The sequence below is a fragment of the Gastrolobium bilobum genome, unplaced genomic scaffold (assembly GCF_033153095.1).
Source record: "Gastrolobium bilobum isolate Gb01-03AN ecotype WA unplaced genomic scaffold, APGP_CSIRO_Gbil_v1 utg15086, whole genome shotgun sequence".
In the NCBI taxonomy this organism is placed as follows: domain Eukaryota; kingdom Viridiplantae; phylum Streptophyta; class Magnoliopsida; order Fabales; family Fabaceae; genus Gastrolobium; species Gastrolobium bilobum.
The window spans coordinates 177,736-196,597 of NW_026897226.1; the positions used below are offsets into that span (position 1 = coordinate 177,736).

The 18,862-nt window shown below is 34.7% G+C and overlaps 1 protein-coding gene across 1 annotated transcript; it reads right to left on the reverse strand.

Moving 5' to 3' along the window:
* Nucleotides 1–1,957: 1,957 nt before the first annotated feature.
* Nucleotides 1,958–9,671, reverse strand: LOC133304981 (auxin-responsive protein IAA9-like). The gene is made up of 7 exons (XM_061505076.1): nucleotides 9,572–9,671; nucleotides 5,034–5,470; nucleotides 4,778–4,953; nucleotides 4,423–4,649; nucleotides 4,144–4,282; nucleotides 3,109–3,170; nucleotides 1,958–2,269 (listed from the first exon to the last, which is right to left on the reverse strand). The coding sequence occupies exons 1-7, from the start codon at nucleotides 9,654–9,656 to the stop codon at nucleotides 2,232–2,234; spliced, it is 1,164 nt and encodes a 387-aa protein (XP_061361060.1). The 5' UTR covers nucleotides 9,657–9,671; the 3' UTR covers nucleotides 1,958–2,231.
* Between the last annotated feature and the right edge of the window lie 9,191 nt (nucleotides 9,672–18,862).

The window sequence follows — 18,862 nt, forward strand, 5'->3', positions numbered from 1 at the left end:
CACAATCACTATCATCTTTTTTGGAAGACGACAATCACCATTATCAGACAGCATATTTTGCCAACATGCAAAGTAAAATCCTAGAGTGGAGAAAACTTTTGGTGCAACAGATATAGATACATCCATATTAAATGGGAAAAAAAAAATTGGAACTTAAAAGGAATTATATAAAAAAATGGGTTAAAATGAAAAAAAAAATCTTTTTTAGTAAAAGAGAATATAATACTAACATCGGGTCATCCAAATAACTGACACAGCCCAAAGTGACCCTTGCTCTATGCAGAACTAGGCAAAATAACCAAAAGGAACTACGTGTTTTGATTTCAATTCTGAAAAACAGTTTTTAAGTTTGTAAAACAAAAAAACAAAAAAATCTGTTTGGAAATGATTCTTTTGCAAAATGCTTCTCAAAACAATGATTCTTTTTCAGTTTTAAAAACCAAAAAACGAAAACAACCTGGCGATGTTCTCCCGTGGAGTTTTTGATTTTTTTTTGTTTAGGCGGTGGCAACTTTGTAAATTTCAAGATTCATTAATGGCAATTTCGTAAATTCAGGAGCAAAAACAATTACTTTATATTGGCATTTTTGTAATTTTAAAACTTCATTAATGACATTTTTGTAAATAACTACAACTTCTTTATAACTTTAATTTAACTACACTCAAACAAGTTTTTTTGTTTTTTTACTCTCAAAATCAGTTTTTAAAATTCATATTCAAAACAGTTTTTGAAAACAAAAAAACTAAAACACTTTCAAACACATCCTACATTTTTCTGAATTAGTTTGTGAACCCAACTGATTTTATAAATTGTTGTAGTGTTTGTCATTTTAAATGATATAATACTCTGTCCTTTTAAGAGAGAGGCAAACACAGAAAAAAAATTTATTTAAATTTTAAATTAAAAAAATCACTCACTTTCTCTCTCCCATGATTTTCATTTTTCTGTGTCTATGTCTCTCCTAAAATGACATAACTTATATCATTTAAAATGACAAACACCGAACCCTTGCTTTAAATGTTGAACCGAACCAAAAGAACTCGTTTGAAAAGCTAGGCCCTGATTGATTCCTATTCTCAAAAACTGTTTTTAAATTTTTAAAACTAAAAAATTAAAAAATCTGTTTGGAAAGAATTGTTTTGCAAAATGATTTTCAAAACAATGATTGTTTTTTAGTTTTAAAAACTAAAATACCAAAACAACTTAAGGGTGTTCTCCCATGCAGTTTTCTGATTTTTTAGCTTTCAGGGTGGCATTTTCGTAAATAGCAGCATTCATTAATGGCAATTTCGTAAATTTGAAGACTCAAAACAATAACTTTACGGTGAGATATTTGTAATTCTGAAACTTTATTAATGGCATTTTTGTAAATAATTACAACTTTTTTATAACTTAAATTTAACTACACTCAAACAAGTTTTTTTATTTTTCTACTCTCAAAATCAATTTTTAAAATTCATATTCAAAAAGTTTTTGAAAACAAAAACACTTTCAAACATATCCTGTAACTAATTTGTTTTAATTCAAACGATCATAACCGGTTCGAAACCGTTCAAAACTGATTTACATACTCAAATAGGTTCAAACCATTTACAAAAAAGAAAAAATATTTGTTATTTTAAAATACATAAAATTGTGCTATTTTAAGTGAGAAAAACATACAATCTAATAATTTTGTATTTAATTTTTAATTTTTTAAAAAATATCACCCACTTTCTCTCACATAATTTTCATTACTTGTATCTACACTTAAAATAACATAACTCTATATCCTTTAAAATTACAAATATTAAACCCTTTACGAATCATAAATTAGTTTTGAATCATGAACCAGTTCGAAAAAAATAAAACCAATTCTTAGATTCGGTTTGACAAAAATATCGGTTCAGGTCGAATCATACCCACCCTTAACTCTACGAGTTCTCGTCATAGCACAAGACTCACTAATTTGATAAAGAGTGCATGAAAAAAAAATGCTTTTCAAGGGCTAAAAGAGGGGGAAACTAAGGGATAACAAATCACTAAGAACAATATGCTGATTGTAACGGCCTTCAACTCCACCAAACAAACAGGTTCCTACAAAGATTACAGACTCCACAAATACCAATCTTCAAGGTAGCTTCATAAGGTAATAAAGTAATAACAAATGTAACACAAAGACCAAGACACTATTCAGGGCAACTTTGTGGTAGTAAACAAAACGTTGTCAAGACAACAGTCCCACTACCATCTAGCTCCTGCTCTTGGATTTTTCCATGGCCCTGGGCGCTGCGAAGAAAAGAAAAACATCCTAAGCAAACTTCAGCATATTAACTGGTGTTATGAGGCACATTATTATCAATGTGGCGAATATTTGAAATTGAACTGAGACTTTGGTTGACTGGGGAGAGGGAGGGAGAAAGAGAGACATAAACCAAAGGCACTATCAATTAAAGTTTTCTTGTGTTGCAAGGAAACAAGCAAACTCAAGGCAATCCATAGTCCAATTGCAAATATAAACCAGAGGCACTTTCAATCATGGGTTCCTTGAGTGACAAGTTTCAAGCAAACTTGATCCAACTGCATCATTAAATTCAAAGTTTTTTTCATTTTCTGGATAAACCCAGATATTGAAGCTCCCATTCCTTACTATTAATTCATTTAAATTATTAGTCATAATATAAATATAATAAAACAATAAAAATGTTATAAAAAAATGTATTTATTAGAAAAAATATATACTTTTCATTTGAACATATTTTATCAGTATCTCTAGTCTTTAAAAATCTATAGAAAACCAAGCACAAAACAATCTAGTAATAAAACAAACAATATCATCCTTCAAAGAATGCAAGAAGTTTTTGTTCTCAGTCTATTAACAATGTAGAAATTTTTATATTATCCCTATATATACAAAGCAACCTTCCAGGATATAAAATCTATTGACATATTGACTTAGATTCAATAATCTCAGTAAACGCATTGGGATCATAATCTACTGCAGGATATTAGCCCTGTGCGGCTACTGTCTCATACAAAGCAGAAGCTCCAATTCCATCAACTTATGTGATAGTTTTGCAGTGACAAGAATGACAACTATAAAATGGATCATCACCTAGAATACATACCTAAGCCAATGGCATCAGAACCCTTCATGATTTTCAGCCTTTTGCATGTGTCAATGAACATACTGCAAACAAATAAAAGAAAAAATAAAGTTGTAAGAATAGGACACCATGATCTAGAGCAAAGTGAAAAAGTCAATGATTTCATTCTCTTAGTCGTCCAGTTGACAATTTCTGGGTACAAATAGCAGTAATTCGCAACACTTGATCCCTAGGTACAAATATGAACATCAACACATTCCAATAGGAAGTAAAACTGAATTACGCTTAAAATCCAATTTAGCAACAAAATCCTAGCCATGAACAAGTTCTTAGTCTGCAACTGTTAAACAAATCTATAACATACATAATACTTTTATAATCCCAATGAAGTATCAAATTTTAAAATACATTCACAAGGATTCTCTACTTATTTTTCTGATTAGAAGAATTTTTTGGGAGAAGAAAAAATATAATACAGGAGTGCAGTTGTAAATTATTCTTGTACTGATTTATGATCATATTTTGAACTTTTTAATTATATACGCTAGGTGCTTACCCTTCTATGTAAAGTACATAAAATCTGCCAAAATTCAGGAATTACCAATAAACAATATCTTGGATTTTTTGTCATGATTTAAATTTGAAAAACAATCAATACCAATAGCTGCTGTATAGGTTGAACAAGCATACGTTTGACAAAGTGTTCAAGGAAGCAATACTTATTTACTGGTGAGATAACATTATTATAGTAATTATTCTATTCTTCTAAACTATTGTACATGCAGGGAATGCAGTAATCTTCTCATGTCTACAGCATCCTATGGTTAGAAACTAGCAACCAAGAACACTTAAAATCATTTTTCAGGTGGAAATTGGTTAACACTTGGCGTTGTTGGCAACATATTGCACATGCCATTGATTCAAGAATAATAATGACTTTATATATTTGCTGAAGCACCTTGCCATATAGTCTTAGAAACAAATAAAATTATTATAAGTAATAAAAAGTTGAGAACACAAAGATGGAGAAAGCTCATAGAAGGTTCAAAAACTTACTTCCATGGTACATCTCCTACAAGCATCCAATCACCATCTTTATCTTCATAAGTGAGTACATATTCTGAACCATGCAGCAGGTCTTTCAGCTTGCTCTCACTCAACATTTCTCTTCCCGGTCCATGGGAACCACATTGACCTGATATAGTCCATAAGTGTAGTAAACCCATGCCAAAGGTACATTTTAGAATGAAAAAAAAAGAGTGACCACAAAATTCATTGAAAGAATCATTTGCAAGAAATAATTTCTTAAAATAAATTAAAGTTGTAACAGATCACCTAGGGTAAAACAGCTGAACATCTTCTCAAGGGCAGAAGACAGGTCCTGGTAGGTTGTGTAATTTCGTAGGTCTACCTTCCTAAGATAGGGAGCACCATCCATGCTGACCTTGACAAAGAGCGCACCTGGACCTGGTTTTCCATCTACTTCATCATTATTCTTTGAAGTGGTGACCAATGAGTTTTTCCTAAATGACCTTATCGGAGGCCAACCAACAACTTGTGCCCTGTCATAGATAAGAACTAATTAGCATAATTAGAAATACATTGAAGATCCCTTTTGAGGTCTTTTACTTTTCCAACTTCTAGATTCTCCTAAAAAGTATGGATCCTTGATCTATCAGGTTATACTTACTTAGAAGCTGGTGCACTACCACTGATAGAAGCTCCTGTATAGTTATGGCCAGTTCCATTTGCTGCACAAGACCGTTCTTCTAACACCTTGCTAGGTATTTCATTCATTGTAGTTGGCTGAGCTCCAGGTCTAGGAGATAGCATTATGTTTATCCCTGAATTACCAGGAAACTTCCCCTGCACCCCGGATTGTGGAGAATCAGGTTCAGAGCAAGAATAAAAATCCATTGAACCATGTTAAAAGGAGAACTTTTCACCTCATGTAACCCATCCATTGTGTCGGCAAAACCTCTTTTGTTGCCTGAAACCACAGTTTTCTGGGACAATGAGCAGATTCCATCTTTTGTAGGAAGCAAAGGGAACAGTGGTTTCTCATCCATTTTTGCTAAGCTCAACAAGAAAAGATCTGTATCCCTTTCAGGTGACTGGGATCCAGGAAGGCCCAGCCTCAACTCAGTAGCCTTCAAATTCAGGTTCTCCTTTTTCTCATCAGACAAGCTCGGAACAGTAGAACTGTCCACTGACGAGCAATCTGACAATGCAAGGTAATTGCGTTCTTTCAATCCAGCCTCATTTTGGGAGAAACAGTCCAAGGACTGTGAAGATGCAGATGCTACTGTTGAGGTGTTGCTCTGCCCTTCCTCTTCGGTAACCAGCAGTGGTGGAGACATCAGACTCCAAATATCCAAACTTCCTTACACAAAACAATTATAAAACCAAAATTCACTCAACACAATGCCAGAAAGAAATGCTATGCTAATAACAAAATCAACAAAAGAAGGCTAAATGAGCTCTACAATCCATAAATAAAAAGCATTGTCATCATTTCATCTAGCTAGAAATGAAAGCATTAAGCAGTCTTGCAAAGTTTTAAAGGGAAAATCCCGGTGCATAAGCCTCCCCGACTTGTGAAAGTAGGGATAAGAGTAGATTGTACATAATCTCACCCTTACATTTTTGCAAAGAGGCTCTTTCTAGACTCAAAACCATGACTTTCCGATCACAAAGAACAACTTTACTGCCCAAAACCGTGACCTTCCGTTCACAAAAAGCAACTTTACAGATGCTCCAAGGCTCACACTCGGGCTTGTAAAGATTTAAAAAAGATTAATCAGGTTTAATAAGAAGTAGGCAATTCAAAAAGCAATGAACACATGAAATTGTTGCAGAGTGCAGAAAATACATCTATGGAGAAGACAAAAAGAAAATTAAAAATTATGCATGAGTTTTCCTTGCCGTAATGCAATTAGAAAGTTGAAAACAAACACAAATAATGATTCCAGAAATATATACATGACAACATGTAAAATTGTAAATAACTCCCCTAATTTACTGAAGAACCATCGTTATACCCAAAACTTTTACAATAAAATAAAATTTGTGATCCTCTAACCATCCATCATAATACCAACTGTTGAATATCAAGAACAAGAAGATTTATAAGTAATCCGTGTCTTAACTACACAGCGGAGAGTCTATTATATAACTCAAAAGAAAGAAAATACAAAGAGATATACATGATGTGGGACTTTTATACTACTATTCTAAACTATTATTTACAACACTCCCCCTCAAGCTGAAGCATATAAATCATATGCACCAAGCTTGTTACATAAGTGATCTATCCTAGACCCTCTCAAAGACTTAGTGAAAACATCAGCTAATTGATCACTTGAGTTAACAAAACTAGTGACTATATCTCCAGAGAGGACTTTTTCTCTAACAAAATGACAGTCTATCTCAATGTGTTTGGTCCTTTCATGAAACACTGGATTGGAAGCAATATGTAAAGCAGCTTGATTATCGCAAATGAGAGATGTTGTGCCAATGTCTCCAAATTTGAGTTCCTTCAATAGTTGTTTTAACCAGATAAGTTCACAGGTGGTTGTGGCCATGGAGCGATATTCTGCTTCAGCACTTGATCTGGCAACTACACTTTGTTTCTTGCTTTTCCAAGAAACCAAGTTACCTCCAAGGAATACACAATACCCAGATATGGATCTTCTATCACTGGGGGAACCTGCCCAATCAGCATCTGAGTATCCCTCAACTCTGGTATGACCTTTGTTTTTATAGAGGAGACCTTTACCTGGAGCATTCTTGATGTACTTGAGGATACAGATCACTGCATTCCAATGATCTTCACAAGGAGAATTCAAGAACTGACTTACTACACTGACTGCAAATAAGATGTCTGGTCGAGTAACTGTCAGATAGTTCAGCTTCCCAACCAATCTTGTATACCTTTCTGGATCTGAAAATAGCTCCCCCTGATTTGGCATAAGCTTGACATTTGGATCCATGGGGGTATCGACGGGCTTAGCATTCAACAAAGCTGTCTCCTCTAGAATGTCCATAGCATATTTCCTCTGGGATATCACAATACCATCCTTGGATTGAGCCACTTCAATTCCCAAGAAATATCGTAGTCTTCCGAGATCTTTTGTCTGAAAATGATGACTGAGATGTTGTTTTAACTGAGTAATGCCTTGATGGTCATCACCTGTAATGACAATGTCATCAACATATACCACCAAATAAATAGATCCAGAGTCTGAGTGGCGATAAAAGACTGAGTGATCAGCCGCACTCCGAGTCATACCAAACTGCTGGACAATGGTGCTAAACCTCTCAAACCAAGCTTGTGGAGACTGTTTGAGACCATACAAAGATTTGCGGAGTCGACAAACTAGACTGGACTCCCCCTGAGCAACAAATCCAGGAGGTTGCTCCATATAAACTTCTTCCGCAAGATCACCATTGAAGAAAGCATTTTTGATATCCAATTGATAAAGGGGCCAGTGACGAATAGCAGCCATAGTAATAAAGAGGCAAACAGACGCCATTTTTGCCACAGGGGAAAATGTATCCCCATAATCTTCACCAAACACCTGAGTATATCCCTTGGCCACCAAACGTGCTTTGAGACGATCCACCTGTCCATCGGGACCAACTTTGACAGTAAATATCCATCTACATCCAACAGCAGATTTTCCAGAGGGAAAAGGAACCAGATCCCAAGTACCACTGCCATGAAGTGCACACATCTCGTCAATCATAGCCTGTCGCCATCCGGGATGGGATAATGCCTCACCTGTAGTCTTAGGAACAGATACAGAAGACAAAGAAGAAAGACAAGCAAAATGTGATGGAGAAAGGCGATGATAAGTCATATTTATTGAATACCTGGGTGGAGGACGAATATTACGAGTACATTTTCGGAGAGAAATGGGTAGGTCAATGTCGGAGGGCGGGACTGAAACCGCAGGAGTTGATGACGGCAGATCTGAGTCCATAGGAACCTCATCAATGTCTTGGGGTATGGGTGGATGTGACCGACGGTGATAAACCTGGAGAGGAGGATCTGGTGCTGGGACATATGGAGAAGTGACAGTAGGCGTTGGTGGTGTGGAATCTGGTGCAGGCGGTGGTGTGGAATCTGGTGCCGGAACATATTGAATTGGAACAGAGGGTAAAGGTAACTGAGTATCAACAGAGTCATCGGGAACGGAGGTGGAGCCAAAAAATGGCACAGACTCAAAGAAAGTAACATCCGCCGAGACAAAAGAGCGATGGAGACTGGGAGAGTAACACCGATAACCTTTTTGTGTCCGAGTGTAACCGAGGAACACACATTTGTGAGATTTGGCAGACAACTTGTCACGATTGGGACCGAGTTCATGGACAAAACAAGTAGAACCAAAAATACGAAGGGGTAAGGAATGTAAAGGCTGATGAGGAAACAATATAGAGTACGGTACCTGGTTACCAAGGACAGAGGAAGGCATGCGATTAATGAGATAGCATGCGGTGAGAACAACATCACCCCAAAAACTGGTAGGAACATTCCCATGAATTAAGAGTGTCCGAGCTGTTTCAATAAGATGACGATTTTTTCTTTCAGCAACCCCGTTTTGTTGGGGGGTATGCGCACATGATGTGTGGTGAAGAATGCCGTGAGATGCCATGAATGATTGAAATGGTTGAGACAGATACTCACGAGCATTATCACTACGAAAAGTGCGGATAGGAATACCAAATTGAGTAAGAATTTCATGATAAAACTTCTGAAATATGGAGAACAACTCAGAGCGGTTTTTCAATAAAAATAACCAAGTGTTTCGAGAATAATCGTCAATAAAGGTAACAAAATATCTATAACCCCGAGTTGATTCAGTACGACTGGGTCCCCAAACATCAGAGTGAACCAAACTAAAAGGAGAGGAGGCACGACGATTGACTCTATTAGGAAAAGAACTGCGAGTATGTTTCCCGAATTGACATGATTCACATTGCAAAGTAGACAGCTTGGACAAACGTGGTACCATCTTCTGGAGCTTTGTAAGACTAGGATGACCCAACTGAGCATGAATAGTGAGTGGAGAATCTAATACAGAATGAGCATGAGAGTAGCTGGAGAGCAGGTAAAGGCCTTTGGACTCAAATCCGCCGCCAATTGTCCTCCCCGAATTTCGATCCTGTAAAACAACAGAATTTTGGGTAAAAGAAATGAGACAATCAAGAGAACGTATTAAACGGCTAATGGAAAGGAGATTAAAGTGTGAACCAGGGACATAGAGCACATTATCAATAGTAATGGAGGGAAAGAGATGTATTGTTCCAATCCCATGAGACTGAACCTGGGAACCATTAGCCATAATGACAACAGGCAAATAACCAGAGGTAGAAAGAGAGGAAAACAAAGATTTATTACCAGAAATATGATCAAAGGCACCAGAATCAAGAACCCAATGACTAAATGATGAACTTTGAGTGAAACCAGCAACACTATTACCTGTATGCACAACAATAGCAGTGGAACCAGTGATCATGAGCCGAGAAATATCTTGAGGAAGGATAAATGAGCTAAAATCAGCCATGGATCAAGAACAATTCGTTGAAACAAAATGTCGTAAACAGTAATGGAAAGAGGAGAAATGCTTCAGTGGGAATTTAGGAGCGGGCCTTGGACGGAAAGAACCGCCTCCTTGTGACGATCACAACTGTGGGTGGCTCGCCGGAAAAAGTGCCTGAAAAATGATTGGTGGTGGCAGTCAACGGCGGTCAAACAGTGGTCCACGACGCTGGCAACCTCTGATGACGGTGGGTCTTGCGGCGTTGGGTAGATCGGCTTCTTCTGAGACCGTTGATGTACTTTTTGATCAAAACGGTCGCCGGGAAACTTTTCCGGTGGAGGACGGTGGTGGCAGACGGTGGCCGGAAACTGACGATGGTGACAGTTTCCGGGAAGATTTTTACTCGATAGATAGTGGGTCTACCAGAAAGATACGGATCTTGTTAGGCTCTAGATACCATGTTGAATATCAAGAACAAGAAGATTTATAAGTAATCCGTATGTCTTAACTACACAGCGGAGAGTCTATTATATAACTCAAAAGAAAGAAAATACAAAGAGATATACATGATGTGGGACTTGTATACTACTATTCTAAACTATTATTTACAACACCAACCATCCAAAAGGAAAAAGGGCATGAAAGAAGCCAACTAAGTATATCGATAATCTTTAGTAACATTTATTAGAATCGGATTATGCAAAAAATAAATGAAAATAAAAACACATTGCAAAATTGAAGAAAACGAATCCAATAACAAGCGTCCTTTTTTCTCATTCCATTTTTAACTTTTCTCTTTGCTCCTTTTTATTTTATTTTATTTTTTCACATGTTGGGACTCTTACATACGCTTCAGCGCTCAGCTTTGATTTCCTTCCCCATAACAACCCTTTTCCAAAATACATTTTTTTTAAAAAAATTAAAAAAAAAAGTAGCAAAAACCAGAGCCGGCTAGGGAGTGTAAATGAATAGCTGAAAAATTAGAATACAAAAATAAATAAATAAAAAAGTCCACAAGGCACACATTCTATCTGAAAAACAGAAAATCACTCGGAATCCCGCACAAGCAAAAGAGCTGAACAAAATCGCGTAAATAAAAAAATAGAAAATAGAAAAAATGAAGCAGTGACTCACCTATATAAACAGAAGGTTGGTTTTGCAGATGAGAGAGTGAAGAAGAGGGATTATTCTTCTTATTTCAAGCTTTTGCAAAGCGAACAGGGTGAGTGTGAGTGAAACCTAAAGAAAAGTTCAAGGACCTTCCATCAAGCACAAAGCAACAAAAGCTTTGGAGTTTGGAGTGTGCATACGAACAGAAAGAGAAACTCAATAAATGAAGCGTTTATGATTATAAATAAAAATAAAAATAAAAAAAGCGGACAGGGGCAAAACCGAAATTAAAACCAAACAGCTGCTGTCGCTAACATATTTATTTAATTATTAATATTAATACTTAATATTTTCTACACATTATTTTATAAATGTTAATAAATGTTATTAAACCTCAATCCTTGGATTCGGGTGCATTACTGGATCATTGATTTAACCTACATATCATTGAATGAATCGCATAATTCAGATAGATATATAAATTTATATTTCATATTAAAAAAAATTTATAATAAATTTTTTGTTGTCTAACCAAATTTATTATTATGTCTAGGTGTAGGATATACTTACCACCAAAAAAGTTTATCACTTTTACATCAATCTAATCACCGTTGATTTCTGTCGATTTAACGGTTATAATTTATTGGAAATTAATAATTAATTAATAAATGTGATCCAATAATTTTCAATAAATTATAACCGTTAGATTGACGAAAATCAACAGTGATTAAATTGATTGTAAAAGTGGTAAACTTTTTTGGTAGTAAGTGTATCATTTCCCTTATGTCTATTCAAAATTAACCAAAATTGTGTTTGGCAACAAATATGTGAACTCATTTGTGAAGCAAGGTCTTGGCATCATATTGTCATCTTCAACCAGTCTCCTCCTCAAATGATCAGTTTACTAGATGTGCATTTACTTCTTTTCATAACTTATAAAACTTGTATATTTGTAATTTATTTTTTCGGGCATACTTCCTAATTCAAAAAAAAAATTCCATAGGATCATTATTAAAACATAAAATTAATATTAATTTTTAAATTTCAAAATAACTATTCCCCCTATCTCATATGCTTTCGAATTTTAATCCAACTTTCTTAGCATTTTCACTTTTCATTTCAATTTCACTCTTCTTAAGTTTAAATGTTTAATTGTGTTTTGTTTTTTTGTGTGATTGACATGTGTATAAGTGAATTCAAAATGATGCACTCAACGTAGAGATTTTGCATTTGGTCATTTCTTAAAAAATGACATCATTTTACTTTAATTTTTTTAAAAAAATATTATGATCGAATTTAGTTAAAAAAAATCGACTGGTCATCAATTTTGTCAAAAACCGTTCGAGTCAAATCAGTTATCACCAGGTAGATTGCATGGTTGGTCTATTAGCTAACTCAAACCTATTAAATCATCTATTTACCGATTTTTTAGTCAATCCGACCAGATCGAGCTAGGTTTAATAACACATTTAATCATCAAATATTTAGTTATACTCTCCTTTTTTTATAAACAGTTATACTATCCTTTATTTATATTGAAGGAAATTACGATAGTTAAAGTATGTTCAGGGAAATTTCAAGTTAATTAATTTAAATATTAATTATTTAATTATTCAGACAAGTGATAACTCACATCCAAAATAAAAAATGGTAACTTTTATCTGACTATTATTTTTTCATATTTTCTTTTATGAGAAAAATATATTATAAAAAGTAATAGGCATGAAGAAGGAAACTATAAATTTTATGTAAGAACAAAATTAACATTAAAAAATACAAAGAAATTCAATATTGAAGAAATGCTATTAAGATATTTTTTTTCAATATGTTTATAACACATTCTATATTTATTAATAAATAGATTTTATGTGAAATTTATTGAAAAATTTAAATGTATTCTGATAAAGCCAAAATAAACTTAATTTAGTAATAAAAATATGTTAAAAACTTTATAAAAAAATATTGTAAAATTTCTTTTCAAAATTAATATTCTAATAGCAAGATTTAACCGGAGAATCACATCGGACGATCATAATTGATTAAGCTTACGAAATAAAAGCATGAAATGCGGATGGAGGGATAAAAAGAGATTAAACAAGTTTTGACTGGACCGATCAATGGTAATAATGAGACAACAAATCAACCCTTCAATAGATTTGGTAAGAATTTATTCGACTCAGTCAGTTTTTATCTAGTAAAAACAGTGACCTAATCAGATTTCTTTTAACGGGTCGGGTCATGCATATTTGAATGTACAGTGATTCCAATAATTCAGGGTAAAATCTAGCAAAGGTAAAATAGAGTCTGGAATACTTTTGATGAGACCATAGAACTTTATAGTTTTAGACTAGTTCAATGAGTTAGTTGAAGGACCTCCTACATAATTGTTTTGAATATGTCAAAGTCTAATGAAGGACTCAAATTGAAGATAAAGCAACTTATTTGGTTAGATTGATTGTAACACTTTAGATATATCATTAATTAACATATCAAACTCCAATGCATATCATGCATCTTACATATTTTTGCATTTGAATGTGAAAATTTTGATTTAAAGTTTGATAAATATGCATTGAAAATTGATTTGTCAAAGTTGGTTTTAAAAGGTTGAAAATTTGAAGTTTTATGAATTTCAGTTGTGGCTCGATGAAACGCTCGATCTAGCGAGCAAACCATCTAGCTGACAAATTTAGCTCGATAAAATGCTTGATGTAGCGAGCAAAACATCGAGCAAATGCCAAACTTGTCTTTTAAACACATTGCCTCTATTTTATCTTCATAACTTGAAATCTATCTCTCTCTACGAAGAAGAAGAACTTCTCTCTCTAGAATTCCCAAAAATCAAAGGTTCAAGAATCATCTTCATCTTCCAAACTAATTTGCCCTAGCTTCATGAGTATTAGATTCTAGAGTGTGTGAGTAAGTTTTCAATTGCTCTGTTCATCCTTCTCCAAGAAAACTCCAAATCGTTATCTTTAAACCCTAACGATTTTGATGTCTGGTGGTGAGAATTGGAACCCTATTATTTGTTCTTCAAGATTGGGAAATTGGAAGCATTTGTTTTGGAGTTAAAACTCAACTAGAACCTATATTTCTCCGTTTCTTGGTTGCTGAAATTCTGGATTCATGTGGAAATAAGACTAATTGCATTCTTGTGAATCGTCATTGTTGTAAACTCTAATCAAATTGTATTCTTGTTTAATATTTTGTTTGAACCCTGTATTCTGAAATTTTGAAGAATTTTGGTTGAGGATCTTAGATCTGAATTTTTGTTTTCATTGAGGCATATTGTGTTTAATTCAGATTTGCTTGTGGTTCATTGTGTAGAAGATTAATCTAGAATTGTTCGAATTTTTTTAAAAGATTGATTAAAGATCACAAATCTGAATTTGTGTTTACATTTTTCCATATAATGTTTAATTCAGATTTTCATGTGTTTCATTGTTTAGAAGTCTAATATTGAATTGTTCATTGATTTTGAGATATTTTGTTAGAATTACAAATATGACTTTTCTGCTTATTTGGTGATATATTCCGTTTAAAAATCAGATTTCTTGTTGTCCATTGATTAGAGGCTAAATTTTGTGATATTCAAGTTCCTTGTTTCTAAAAATTTAGAGATTGCGAAACAAATATTTGTGTTCTAATTTTCTACATATACCTTATAATCTTGGAGCTTGATTTTGTGCCTTAATTGATAAATCAAGTGTGATAGGACACTGTATTTTCTATTTTTTGTGTGTAATAAATCTGAAAATTCTGTTTGGTGTTGTAAAAGTGAGGTAGTTGTGTGTGAAAAATCTGTTCTAGGTGTGAAGGTGCAACCGAGTGGGTTGGCAACCTTGGCCTGGAGTATCAAGAAACCACTAAAGAGTGTGGAGTTCTTATGTAAGGGAAGTTGGTGAACTCCTAGATTCGGCTTGAGTTAATTCTCAGAGCTTGGAGCGGTGTAGGCACTAGGGAGATTTTTGTTTGTTCGATTGGTTGTGTGACTTGTGTTTGTAAAATGGTACATTTGTGATCCATAAAATATATACGGCTACTTCAGTTTGGACGTAGCATCCCATTGCACAAAGGGGTGTGAACCAGGATATATCGTGTGTCTTCTTTCTCTCTGTTATAAATTCTAAATTTTCTGTTTAAGACTTAAAGTAACACTGTGTATGATTTTTTTTAAGTGCTATAGCAGTTACGGTTGGTTATTTTTCTGTTGAAGTAGTTTTCTGCTATATTAAAAAGTGTTGTAGCAGGTTTACAGTTTCTGAAAAGTGAAATTGAGTAGGAGGTCTCAAATGAAAAAATTAACCCTGGAAATGGATTCAGAACGAAAAATTGAGTGGTTAGGCAAGTTTCTGAAAATTTGATGAATAGTGTTTTTATCGGGTAAAAAATATCGCGGTACAGTTGCACTGTAAAACGTGTCGAATGAATTTTGAGCTCTAGGTTTAGATATAAGTTAAAAATGGTACATAGGACTATGAAATATGAATTATGGTGAAAATTGATGGAAATTAGAGTGTTTGGGGAAGCGTGTCCACGGCGCGCATAACAACTTAAAACTGCGATTTCTCCGAACGACCGGAAAACTCTGGATTCATCTGATCAAGGGCAATTAAAAGACAATGATTAATGTTAAAATTAGTGTTTCTAAATAGTTTACGAAATTATGGACGTTTAGTGAAATAGGTGAGAGATTTGAATTAGTGTGAAATCGCGTGAGGTGGCAGTGGGGCCCACCTCACTTAAGTGGACTTGCCACCTTGAACAACTTCACAAATCATCTTTTTTCTCTCTCATTCCCCCTCCCAAAAATTGAGCCCTACCTCAATGGAAGAGCAAGTTTGCTTCCAAACCGAGCCCTACTTCAATTATGACGTCATTATTATTAGCCAAGTTGATTAATCAATCTTTTTTTCAAAACATTGCCTGTCTGTAAATTGCAATAAAACAACTAACTGAAATACCTCTTAAATAAATAACTGTGTATCTAAATCACGGATCTACACACGTAGTTCGGACAGTAATCCTGATACAATTATACAAACAGATTCTAAAATAAAACAGAGTCAATCAATGTGGCATGGACAATCCCCATGTTCACCAAATAAGGCAACAAGCCCAACAAAGTCTCAACAAGGATAACAATAGAATGAAGATAAAGCATAGTCAGCAACCAGACAAATCAGTACTAACAGCATGCATCAATCAACTAAGCTCTGGCCTCCTGCCGCCCGAGGTATCAGCCCCCGAGTTACCTGAAGCTGAAAATGTGCCCCAAACGTGGGGTGAGATCTCTAAACAGAAATCTCAATAAGGCAAGGGGTCCTCAAGGACTCTTCTGCCCCAAGCTCACTTACAAGTATAATATAAGTTCAAAAATAGTAATTTTCAATGCATGTTCATGTTAAGGCATTTATATCATGACATTATAATCTCTTGCTCAACGAGCCAAGTACTACAACTTATTAATCATGTGATGTATGCAAGTGAGGTTTGACTGGCCAGGGAACAAGATAGGGTTTATACACGTCTGTTACCTACCAACATGAGGGAGGCATCCTTGCACATCAGGGTGGCTGCCTGAACGTATAAGTACTAACATCACATTCATACATTACATATGCCTTGCACACCAGGGTGGCTGCCTGATAGTACAAGTACTAACATGACATTCATACATTACATCAACAGCTATATCAACATGTCTTAGGCGTATATCAATGCATATATCATTTTCATAAAAGCATACATGCATATAAACCACCCTCACATGGAGGTCGATGGAACAAGTAACAGATCAATCCGAGGACACGAAAGCTTACATGTCACGCTAAACCCTCCCTCACGACTCGGTATCCAAAAGGTCACAAGTAATAACAGTGTCTAACAAGGTCACAGATTTGTTTTCATAACATTCATACTATCAATAAACATATCATAGTTTTTCAGATTTAATACGAACATTATTTCTTTTTCATTTCGCTTACTGCGGGCTCTTTCCGAAGCCACAAGCACTAAACTGTCTTTACCATTTTTAAGACTGTAATTTCATCTCTTTACAAAATATTCTAAGACAATCGGAGTTGTATAACTCCGATTATGTTTTACGCAAGGTGACTGCTGCAAACGGAATTTCCAGCAACCAAAACGCGACTTAAAATTGACACTGATATCAAACCACTTATCCAATGGCTACGAAGTTTTACATAGTTGTATCCCTATGTGTAAGCTTCAGATAGGTTCAAACGGAACTTAATTTGGAGCTCTGTAGCTCAAGATATCGAATTTTTACTAAAACAGGTTCGTTGCTATCCAGACCAAAATATCGGGATATTCCCAAATGAATATCGAGATATCGATATCCGGATATCATATCGGGATATCAATATCTGAATATTTTTGGAGGAATATCCGGATATCAATATCGGGATATCATATCCGAATATCAATATCCGGATATTGGTTTTCCAATATCAGGATATTTTGCGACAGTTTTCCAAAAATGTAATTTTTAAGAGTTTTTCATATAAGGTTCAACTTTTAACACTTCCAGACCTTCAAGCATACATTTTTAAACACATTTAAGCTAATGATCATCTTGATAATTTATTTTCTTCATTTAACATACCAAGACTCAATCTTTTATATAAAAACTCAAGAACAAAGGTTGAAGCATATACCCAAGCTTCCAAAACAGAGAAAAAAGATGATCTTAGAGCTCCAAAAAATTCTCAAAGGTTCTGACTTTGAAGATACACGAAAATGATGATCAAAGGTTGGTGTTTTACTCCACAAGGTAGCTCCTTAAGCCCACAAAGAGCAAAAAAAAATGACTTCCACCACTACAACTCAAAGGTCAGCCCACCACTCAGAACATACACTCACAAGAACCTATTTTTCTTTCACCCCAAGGTTGTTCTCAAGTGTTTACTAGTTTAGAAATGAAGAAATCAATGAAAAAGTGGTAACTTGGAGAGTTTCTCATGCAAGGGAGGCTATGGAGGAGGGTGGCAACAACTCCCTCAGAAAACTTCACGTAGGAGGCAATAAAATCTGACATAGAAATGTGTGCCAAGGCCTTATATAGCACACTTAAGTTTTAATTGCACTGTATTAGCGTTAATAGCTACGCTTAGCATTTTAATCCCAAACTTAAGATTCTGAACCTAGTCATTTTTCTAAGATTTGTTATATTTTTATTTTATTTTTTGCAGTACTTTTTCGGTACGCGCTTTTACAAAGTCAGTATCAGTTCTGACACCAGTTCTCATTATTTTGACTTGAAACTTGTTATGATAATCCTATATATTATTATAATGACATAAACACACTTTTTATAATTTTTCGGGATACTTCATCGGTACGCATTTATACTGTGAGGCATAATCGGTATCTGCACTTATCGTTAGAAAAGCGACTTTCAACCATATTAATCACTTACCATAATTATTTAAGCCTTCTCATAATTATTAGGTTCAATTATGGAATTACCTCATTAATCTCATAATTAATTAATTAAATTCCTAATTTAACAGTGCGAGTTCTTACACTTTGATTGAAGGACATGAACATTTCGGCCAAGTGAGGGAAATAGGGGGTTTGATGATACAAAATTATGTAATTGATATGTTGTGTTGTTAAATGGTATTTGGAGGTGTTGTGTGATGAGTTGATGCATTGGAAATTAAGGAAAAATAATTGGAGTGTGTGTGATGTGCATTAGAGCCTAGAAAGTAAAAATGGGAAAAATAGTGTTGTGAGGGTGTAGGATGGAAAATGAGACTTGAAACGGTGTGGTGGTAGCCTTAGGATGCTAATCGAAAATTAAAATAAAATTTAGAAAAATATTTTGTAAATTTGGCCTAAAATGGCCGAACCTAGCATGTGGGAAGGGTGAGATTTTGGTGCTTGTAATTTTGATAAATTGCACCGTGTGTTGATGATCATTGTGTGATCATTGTAGATTGCCTCCCACGGAAGTGAACACAGAGCTTTGAGCTTGGTGGGTTGCCTTTGGTCTTTGACCAAAGGGATTTTGGTAAGTGATTATGACTCGATGCATGAATTCCTTTATAATCATGTATATGCATTGGTGAATGGAAATTGAATTGGGAATGTCC

Bases quoted from the DNA above. Each gene is read 5' to 3' on its own strand.
- LOC133304981 (XM_061505076.1), bottom strand. From the start codon at position 9,656: ATGGCTGATTTTAGCTCATTTATCCTTCCTCAAGATATTTCTCGGCTC. The intron at 4,954-5,033 runs GTGAAAAGTTCT...TCCGGGGTGCAG, and splicing joins CAATGGATGGGTTACATGAG to GGGAAGTTTCCTGGTAATTC. The intron at 4,650-4,777 runs GTAAGTATAACC...TATCTATGACAG, and splicing joins GGTAGTGCACCAGCTTCTAA to GGCACAAGTTGTTGGTTGGC.